Source organism: Branchiostoma belcheri, unplaced genomic scaffold, assembly GCF_001625305.1.
Source record: "Branchiostoma belcheri isolate BF01 breed outbred unplaced genomic scaffold, Haploidv18h27 scaffold2, whole genome shotgun sequence".
Classification (NCBI taxonomy): Eukaryota; Metazoa; Chordata; class Leptocardii; order Amphioxiformes; family Branchiostomatidae; genus Branchiostoma; species Branchiostoma belcheri.
This window is the reverse complement of record NW_017803490.1, coordinates 10,021,188-10,030,730: the sequence shown is the minus strand read 5'-3', so window position 1 is coordinate 10,030,730 and position 9,543 is coordinate 10,021,188. Positions and strand designations below refer to the sequence as shown.

The window sequence follows — 9,543 nt, the reverse complement described above, 5'->3', positions numbered from 1 at the left end:
ACACCTGATCCCACCTGCCGCACACGCCAGACACACTGTACTCAACCTGCCAGCACTCTCACTTTCGCACTGAATCACTTTCACTTTCCTGATACAAGCAGTTGAATCAACCTGTCAACACTTTCACTGTTCTGATATAAGTACTGAATCAACCTGTCAACACTTTCACTGCATCAACCTGTCAACACTTTCACTGTTCTGATACAAACACTTTCACTGAATCAAACTGTCAACACTTTCACTGTTCTGATACAAACACTTTCATTGAATCAACCTGTCAACACTTTCACTGTTCTGATATAAGTACTGAATCAACCTGTCAACACTTTCACTGTTCTGATATAAGTACTGAATCAACCTGTCAACACTTTCACTGCATCAAACTGTCAACACTTTCACTGTTCTGATACAAACACTTTCACTGAATCAAACTGTCAACACTTTCACTGAATCAACCTGTCAACACTTTCACTGTTCTGATACAAGTACTGAATCACTGTCAACACTTTCACTGAATCAAACCGAGAACACTTTCCCTTTGTGCTACAAATGGACTAGTATAGATAACAGTAGAAGTGATCTATCAAAATATATCACACCGAGATCCACACAAGAGACTAACCACAGGATAACAGAACACTCACACTGAGACCCACACAGGAGACTAACCACAGGATAACAGAACACTCACACCGAGACCCACACAGGAGACTAACCACAGGATAACAGAACACTCATACTGAGACCCACACAGGAGACTAACCACAGGTGAGCAGTAGAGACACCTGGACAGGTGCCAGCTGACAACTCTTCTCACCTGAGGAGAGGACATACCTGACGTTACATGGAGATCCACACTGGAGATAAACCATAGTCTGGAGACAACTGGACATGTACAGCTGATAACTGAGTCAGCCTATAGTAACCCACGGGTAAGTCTATCTAGATAAGGCCTAGGAAAAAAATGGTGTTTCCTGTTTCCCGACCGACCCTAGAAAAACCTGCCGACCCTAGACTTTTTGGGGGGTGGACCCCTGCAAGGGACATGATTATTTTGAGCTGATCGACCTTTTCTAGCTCCATGATCTGACACTTGAGTGGTGAAATGTTCTACAATCAGTTTCCCAACATTGACATTGAAAATATAAGTGACCTCGTGCAAGTTTTATTTAAGTTTGTTAAACTGTATTGTATAAGTTGGATCACTGGAGATCCCCAAAGTTTGATAAAGAAAAGAAAAAAGTCCCTACCTACCGACCCAAATTTTTCCAGGCCTAAAACAGGAAACACAACATTTTCCCTAGGCCTAAGCCAGTAAACACCCAGTAAACACCACCAAAAATTCATGTCCCTTGCAGGGATCCACAAAAAAAAGTTTAGGGTCGGCAATTTTTTTCTAGGGTCGGTCGAGAAACAGGAAACACAACATTTTTTTCCTAGGCCTAACACCCACACAGGTGACAAACCATATACCTGATGCTAGACCCACACAGGTGATAAACCCCAGGCTTACAGCCTGACGTGGGCAGCTGACAGGTGATAACCTTTAACCACACAGGTGTAGCAGATATAGGTCACCTTAATGGAGCTAGATAACGTTACAGGCAGGTAAGTACACAATAAAAACCACACCTGGAGTGAGAACTCACACTGGGGAGGAACCTTTTACCTGTACCAGTCAGACTTTAGGAACTATGGATGAGGCAACACCAATTTAATTTGTTGGTTACCAGATTCGCCCGCTTCATTTTTTTCTAATTTGCAAAAAAAACAAACATTTTAGCCTCTGAATCAACTCCAAAATGCTCATATTTTGGTCCCAACAGTTAAAGGAGGTCCCTTCTCTTCAGAGTTGTTACAGTTTTTCCATCTATCAATGCAGTGGTTTGATTAATTTAAAGGTTTGAAATTTAACATTTGAATTACAAACCAGCCTGGTATGTTGACTTCATGGCTCCTATCATGCCATTTGGGGCTATCATAGGATGCCTTTGTCTGTTTTTATCTTTATTCTTTTCGCCCTGTCGCTTCATATTTTTTCTGCAAAAATCCGAGAACCAACAAATGAAATTGGTGTGGCCTAAGAACACGTGTTCAGGCATGTGTTAATGTCCCCTGTAGGATAACTGTATATAAAGTAATGGTCTGACCTTTCCAACTTCTCAACCCCACAGTGGTGTGGAGCCCTGTATAATGGTTGTAGTAAAGCCACATGTGAAGTCGATGTATCGTCCTGTGGGCAGACTTGGTGAGTTAATGGCCACGTTATGGACCTGTAACCCACACTGGAGACTAACCCTGTACATGGCCTAACCTTTCCAACTGCCCTAAGGGATGTGCAGGGAGGTTCACATGTTGGCATTGACAAAGTTGTTCGTTCACCTTTTCACCTGTACAGAACCCACATTGGAGAGTAACCAGGAAAACTTGCAATGTAGAGGGACCAGAAAAACCCACACTGGAGAGGGACCAGGAAAACTTGCAATGTGGAGTAATATTTTTCAGGACTGAAACAGGAAACACCTAGGCCTTACCCATACTAGAGACAGACTGGTACAGCAGAGTCTGAAATGAGCCAAATTCGGCGTAATTTGGCTCATTTTTCTTACGACTGAAGAAAAAAAGATAATACCTACCTACCGACACTAATATTTTTCAGGACTGAAACAGGAAACACCTAGGCCTTACCCATACTAGAGACAGACCTGTACAGCAGAATCTGAAATGGGCCAAATTCGGCATAATTCTGCCCATTTTTCTTACGACTGGAGTCAAGTTGTCTGACCTGTGGAGTTTCAGGATGGATTTCTGATAGAAAATTGGTCCTGTTTTTATGATGAGAGTTTTTGCTAAATTTTTACTTAAAGTTATCCAAGAACCAACAAGGAAATCTAGTCACCAGAAAAATGAGCCAAATTACAGCAGAGTCTGAAATGGGCCAAATTTGGCGTAATTCTGCCCATTTTTCTTACAACTGGAGTCAAGTAGTCTGACCCTGGGAGGACCAGGATGGATTTCTGTTGGAAAATTGGTCCTGTTTTATTTACAGGATTCCTGCGGGAAAATGCCAAGGGTCAGTTCTGGTGGAACTCTCATCACTTCCGGTTCGGAAAACCATTTTTCTACATTTCTCAGTCACCGACTTGGAGCCCGTCGTTTTAATTGTCGCGCCACACTAATTTACTTCTTGGTTCTTGGACATCCTTAAGTGAAAATTTACAAATGTAACAAGAATACAAACTTTAAGATTCCATCATAAGTTTTATTTACATGACTTACTTGACTTACATAGGAATATTGTGAGTTCATTCCCCACATCATCTGCAACAACAAGATGTCCCTGTGGTGATATGGCAACAGCCTGTGGTCGGATGTATATAGCGATGTGACGCAAGAATGTGCCCAATCTGTCGAACATCTCCACACGGGCATTCCCATGGTCTGCCACGATGATGTTACCTGAGCTGTCTGTGCAAATGCCCCGAGGGTCCTTAAGTCTCTCTCTGCCAAACTGGAAGAGGAACTCTCCGTCCTCGTTGAACACATACACGGAGCGACTTTCTTTATCTGTGACAAGGATTCTTCCTTCCCTGTCCACAGTGATGTACTGTGGGTAGTTCATGCCCTGCTGACGTACAGTTTTCACAAGTCTCCCGTCAGGGCTGTACACAAGCACACCAGTTGGTATGTCCCCCTTCCCTGTGTGTAACAAGGATGTTGTTCCTCTTGGTGTCCACAGCAACTCCTCGCAAATGTAATAGTTTTGTAGATTGTTAAGCCAGCTTCTATATTTCGGGAAATCATTTTTCTACATTTCTCAGCCACCAGTTTGGAGCCTGTTGTTTTAACTGTTAGGCCACACTAATTTATTTCTTGGTTCTAGGATAAATTCAAGTGAAAATTTAGTGAAAACTCGTCGTAAAATCGTATGAAAGTAAAGTGCAAGACGTAAGAAAGTGAGAGTGCCTCTTAAAGATGTCTATCAAGATGCAAGACGTATAAAAGTAAAGTGCAAGACGTACGAAAGTGAGAGTGCCTCCTGAGACGTCCATAAAGATGCAAGACGTACATGTATGAAAGTGAGAGTGCCTCCTGAGACGTCTTGCCTCTCGGGAGACTCCTGCCAACAAAAGCCGCTAACAAGACGAAGGTTTCCGATCGGAACGTTGAGCCGGGAACAAAAGAGCGACGTTCCCGGGGAAAGTACGGAATATGAATGGAAGCTGATTACACAGGAACAATGCGAAAGCGAGAGTGAATCGTGATTTCATTTCCTAAGAACCTCCCCGGAGCAGGAACCCACCTGACTCCAATCTTAAGACACACAAAGCCTCCTTTTGTCTGTCGTTATCATCTTAAAGAAGCTGGTTTCACTGCGCTGGCCCTTAAGGCATAAGTATTATCAGGTAGAGTCTTATGTATTAGTTACCAGCATGGCTTAAATAGTTTTAGGCCACACCAATTTAATTTGCTGGTTCTCTGATTTTGTAGGAAAAAATATGAAGCTACAGGGCAAAAAAAAAATAAATACAGGTCTAGGCATCCTATTATGGCCCAAAATGCTATTAATAATAGGAGCCATGAAGTCAACACACCAGGCTGGGTTGATACAATAATTGTGAACTTTTAATCAAACCGCTGCATTGATAGATGAAAAAAATTGTAACAACTAGGAAAAAAATGACTTTCCTCAACTGTTGGGGGCAAAATATGTGCATTTTTTACTTGACTCAGAACCAGAAGTTTTTTTTGCAAATCAGAAAAAAAAGAGGCGAATCCGAGAACAAACAAATTAAATTGGTGTGGCCTTACCTGCATACCAGCACTGCTGCAGGTAACATGGAAAATTATCTTCATCAGACAAATTTTACCTGCACTACTCTAGTATGGATCACAATAAAACTAATAATTTTATCATTTACCAGTATGCCTTGAATACTTTTAACTACATATAAGGCACTGGTGCAGGTAACATGGAAAATTACCTTCACACCAGACAAATTTTACCTGCACTACTCAGGATTTAGGGAGTATGGATCGTACTAAAGAAATTGTACTATTTACCAGCATGGCTTGAATACTTTTAACTGCATATAAGGTATCTGCAGGTAACACTGAAAATTAGAAAATTACCTGCACCAGACAAATTTTACCTGCACAGTTGAGAATTTAGGAAGTATGGATCCTACTAAAAACTGTAACACTTCAGAAACAATTGCTAGTACCTCTGATCAACACAAGAGTTTTTATCTTGTCAGCTTGTCTAACCACTTTCACTTTCCTATCTTTCTTGTCTAAACACTTTCACTTGTTGACAAGGAGAAGTTTTGTGTCCTACAAGGAATTCTTGTCTCTCCTTTGTTCTTCTCTCCCAGGTGTCAAATCCTTTCACTCCTGCCTGAGATCACTCTCACTTTTTTACTTTCCCCTGGCACGTCTCCTTATCTCCGTCCTCGCAGGTGTTCCCCCGAGGTGTCGGATTACCAGGTGAGGATCGGCGGCTTCCCGCCACGTTAATCTTCCAGAAGCAGCGCCGCTGCAAACTCCCGCAGTTCTCAGGTTACAGCAAGATCAAGCTCAAGGCTGTACAATACTACCTTTCCTGGAACACACCACTGCTTGTTTTGTTTGTTTGTTTGTTTTGGTCTTTGTACGGTAAGACTCTTGAAGATTACAGCAAGATCAGGCTCAAGGCTGTGCGAGGGTCTTTGTTACTAATTTTCCTGGTACACAGCACTGTTTGTTTGTTTATTTGTTTGTTTGGGCATTGGTAAAGTAAAACTCTTGCATGCAGGTTCTTAGATTACAGCTGTAAGATCATCATCAAGACTTTACCATCGTCTATCTTACTACCTTTCCTAGTACATGACACTGCTTTTTCTTGTTTTTTGAGGTTCAAACTTCCTATTACAGTAACTGTAAGATCATTATCAAGGATTTACAATGTCTTTATATTTCACTTATAATTCCTTGTGGACAACATTGTTTGTTTGTTTGAGCCTTTGTTTATTCACAAAATACTCAAATCAACCTGCTGGGCATTTCCAAAGACATACCTCCAAATTAACATTTCTGTTGTACCAGTTATACAGTACCAATTTGATAAAATGTTCAATCTGAAAGAACTTTCTCTAAAAAGCAGCATCTTTTATACAATTGCTGCTACAATTCCAGGTCACTGACCTCATAAGAAGGTAAGATATGCTGCACAGTGAAAGTCCTTAATGTTGCACAGTGAAAGTTCTTAATGCTGCACAGTGAAAGTCCTTAAGGGACTCGTGTTCCTTAAAGATAGTGAGACTTTAAGTGACGAACGACTCACCTGAGTCCAATTACACCAACGTCTTATTGCTTTAACAGTTCTTAAGATGCAAAACTAAGGCAGTCTTGACTTGGGTAGTTTGTCTTAAGGGTGTAAATGTTTACTTTGTTCAATCCTACCTTGAACTTCAAATTATGCCTATCTGTTACTTAAAATATTGTATGGATGGGAGATTTTATGACTGAAAATTTCTGGTTATAAAATACAATTAACAATCAACATCCTTCAAGCCACGCCTTCAAGTACCTTCAAGTAAGGATTGTGTTAAAAAATTCATTCTTTCCTAGAACTATGCAGATACAGATACTTTTTAGGTAGCCATGTAGGATTGTGAAACGTGGAATGACATTTGTATTGGGCCGTTCCTGACCCGAAAGTTCACACAATGATGATGATGAATGATTTTCCGCCTGTCCGACAACCGCAGCAGAATCCATACATCCCACTTGCAGCAGTCACAAAATGCAAAACGTACACTCTGCGGTGAACTGCGATTCATCACCGCAGCAGAGCTCTCTTCCAGGAGAAATAATGATCCCAGCACAGTCGCTTCACATTTAGAAACTCGTTTCCCAAAGTTCGAACGCTCCACATTGGAATCCGTAGGGCTGTGTTTTAAGCCGTTAGTCTGGGTATGGAGTTCAGTTTTAAATGTCATGTGAAAGAGTACCCTGTGTGTGAATTATGAAGATATTAGGGTGGACTATTGGGATATAATGAACTGAGCTAGTCTTACTTAAATTGTTACATATTGAAGGGTTTGCTAGATTGCAAGGAGATTTGCAATTTTGCAACTTGAAAACTTATTTATATAATTATGAATCTCAATCTAGCAGATCTATCTACACAATATCTATCTAACATTATCTATTTCATGTACCAAAGCTTTTGCTGAAATTTTGATCAAACTGCAGATACTGTTGCAGTATTGCATGCAGGTAACAACAAATCCGTCTGAGCCCTGAGAGAGCTGTAACATATATCTGGTGGAGGAAAGATTGGTATGGATGGAATGCTGTTAGATCTTTCCTGGAAAAGGCCTTACTTTCTGGAAAATTGCACTATTCTTGGAAAAAATGCCGTATATTTCCTGGGAAATGTTACATTTCCTGGAAAAATGTTACATTTCCTGGAAAAATGTTACATTTCCTGGAAAAATTTTACATTATCTGGGAAAATGTAACATTTCCTGGAAAATTGTTACATTTTGTAGAAAAAATTTTTGATTCTCTCAAAGACAAAATTTACATTTCCTGGAAAAAATTCTAATTTTCCTGGAAAAATTGTACATTTTCCTGGAAAAATCTAAAATGTACTTTTTCCAGGAAAGACATCACTTTAGCCCTTTTATTCTACTTACAACCATCCTAACAACTGTTACGGAACTTTCCCCACTAGCATGTCATGAATACCTGTCCCACTCCCCCATAACTGTTAGTGAACTTTCCCCTGTAACATGCCATGAATACCCGTCCCACTCCCCCACAGCTGCACACTACATCACTGTCTACCGCGCAACCCATCCCGGGAACAAGCACTTAGCCCGGGTACAAGCACTTAGTTGCTAGGCAACGGCCTGACATCATCCCATCAGGTCACAGGTCAGGGTCGGAGGTCGACCAGCAGGTATATGAATCACACCTCGGATTGGGGGACCTTTGAGAGGTGGCTGGGGAGGGTTCAGTAGTTTTAGGGGTGGGTGAATAGAAGTCTGTGTTTATTTTCTAAACTATCACTGCATCACACAGAACTAAAATTTTCTGGACAAAAAGCTGTTTACTAGAAAAATGGGAAAGTTTCAGGAAAAATGCAATATTTCCTGGCAAAATGGAAATTTTCTGGAAAAATGCAACATTTCCTGGTAAAACGCAACATTTCCTGGTAAAACGCAACATTTCCTGGTAAAACGCAACATTTCCTGGTAAAACGCAACATTTCCTGCAAAAATGCAACATTTCCTGGTAAAACGCAACATTTCCTGGTAAAACGCAACATTTCCTGGTAAAACGCAACATTTCCTGCAAAAATGCAACATTTCCTGGTAAAACGCAACATTTCCTGGTAAAACGCAACATTTCCTGGTAAAACGCAACATTTCCTGGTAAAACGCAACATTTCCTGAAAAAAAAATTATCTATTACATCCAGATGAAGCCAGCTAAAAGCAGCCAAAATATCAGTGAAGGAATTGACTGAGGCTGACTGTTAAAAGAGCTATACTTACAGACAAAGTTCTGTATAGTAGAGGCTATCTATTATCATGATCATAATGACCATAGTTTGAATACCGAGTGATCATGTCATTATACCTCATGAAGGCAGCTACTGCCAAAACATCAGTCACAGGGAAGGAAGTTCCCTTGCCAAAAACTTAATTTACTTGCAGATGCAGTTCTATTCAGTCAAGTATATCAGTGGTAACCATGTTTGGAGGTATTAGTGGTGGATTACAGAAAGAAAGAAAGTGATCTCCAACCAGTTTAGCTCATTGAAGAGCTAATCTTCCACTGGTCGTAACAGAGAAAACAGACACTATGTCAGTATTTACAGGTTCATTGTACCGGGGAAATTCCCCTAGCTCTTTTCAACAAGCACAATGAACAGTGGACCACAGCTTAACGTCCCGTCCTGAGGACTGCAACCCTTTCTAGTACTGTGCATGTTTGGTGAGCGATATCAGCCGGGATTCAAACTCCCAACCTCTTAGTCCATGGTAACCTTGTTTGCATATTAGTGGTGGATGACAGCAGCAGCCATGTTGGTGTGTTTAACAGACACACCCTGTACTCCAACATGGTGCATCAAACAAGCCTGTATCTGGAGTTTTTACATGAAAGCTCTTAATGGACAGATGGACTTTTGGCGCAAGCATAGCCAGTACCTGGCCTGAGCACTTAGACATCACGCAAGTACAAGCAAAGTGATGGACTAATGTACTTAAGTCTAGAGGAAAGTCTTAGATATTTGTTAAAGTAACATGTAAGTACAGCCTTCTTGGAATTCAAGCTTTCCCTTCTTTGCATCATCCACTACCCCTAGCTCAGTGTTTGGCCTGAGCAGTTAGACATCATGCAAGTACAAGCCAAGTAATGGTCACTAATGTACTTAAGTCTAAAGGAAAGTCTAAGATATCTGTTAAAGTAACACGTAAGTACAGCCTTCTTGGAATTCAAGCTTTCCCTTCTTGGCATTCCTCCACTACATACATACATACATATCCAG

General features: G+C 40.9%; 2 protein-coding genes across 2 annotated transcripts in view; both read right to left on the bottom strand.

The window, feature by feature from the left end:
* Nucleotides 1-9,543, bottom strand: part of LOC109468844 (protein-tyrosine sulfotransferase 1-like) — a 126,092-nt gene that overhangs the window by 63,209 nt on the left and 53,340 nt on the right. The window lies entirely within an intron of this gene.
* On the bottom strand, nt 759-9,116 carry LOC109468542 (tripartite motif-containing protein 2-like). Its single transcript, XM_019766785.1, has 4 exons — nt 9,102-9,116; nt 5,226-5,289; nt 3,289-3,699; nt 759-817 (listed from the first exon to the last, which is right to left on the bottom strand). The coding sequence occupies exons 1-4, from the start codon at nt 9,114-9,116 to the stop codon at nt 759-761; spliced, it is 549 nt and encodes a 182-aa protein (XP_019622344.1).

Coding starts and splice junctions, on each gene's coding strand:
- LOC109468542 (XM_019766785.1), bottom strand. Junction 3,700..5,225: donor AACTCTTGTGTTGATCAGAG/GTACTAGCAATT, acceptor TGTTACACACAG/GGAAGGGGGACATACCAACT. Junction 818..3,288: donor TGAACTCACAATATTCCTAT/GTAAGTCAAGTA, acceptor TCCTCTCCTCAG/GTGAGAAGAGTTGTCAGCTG.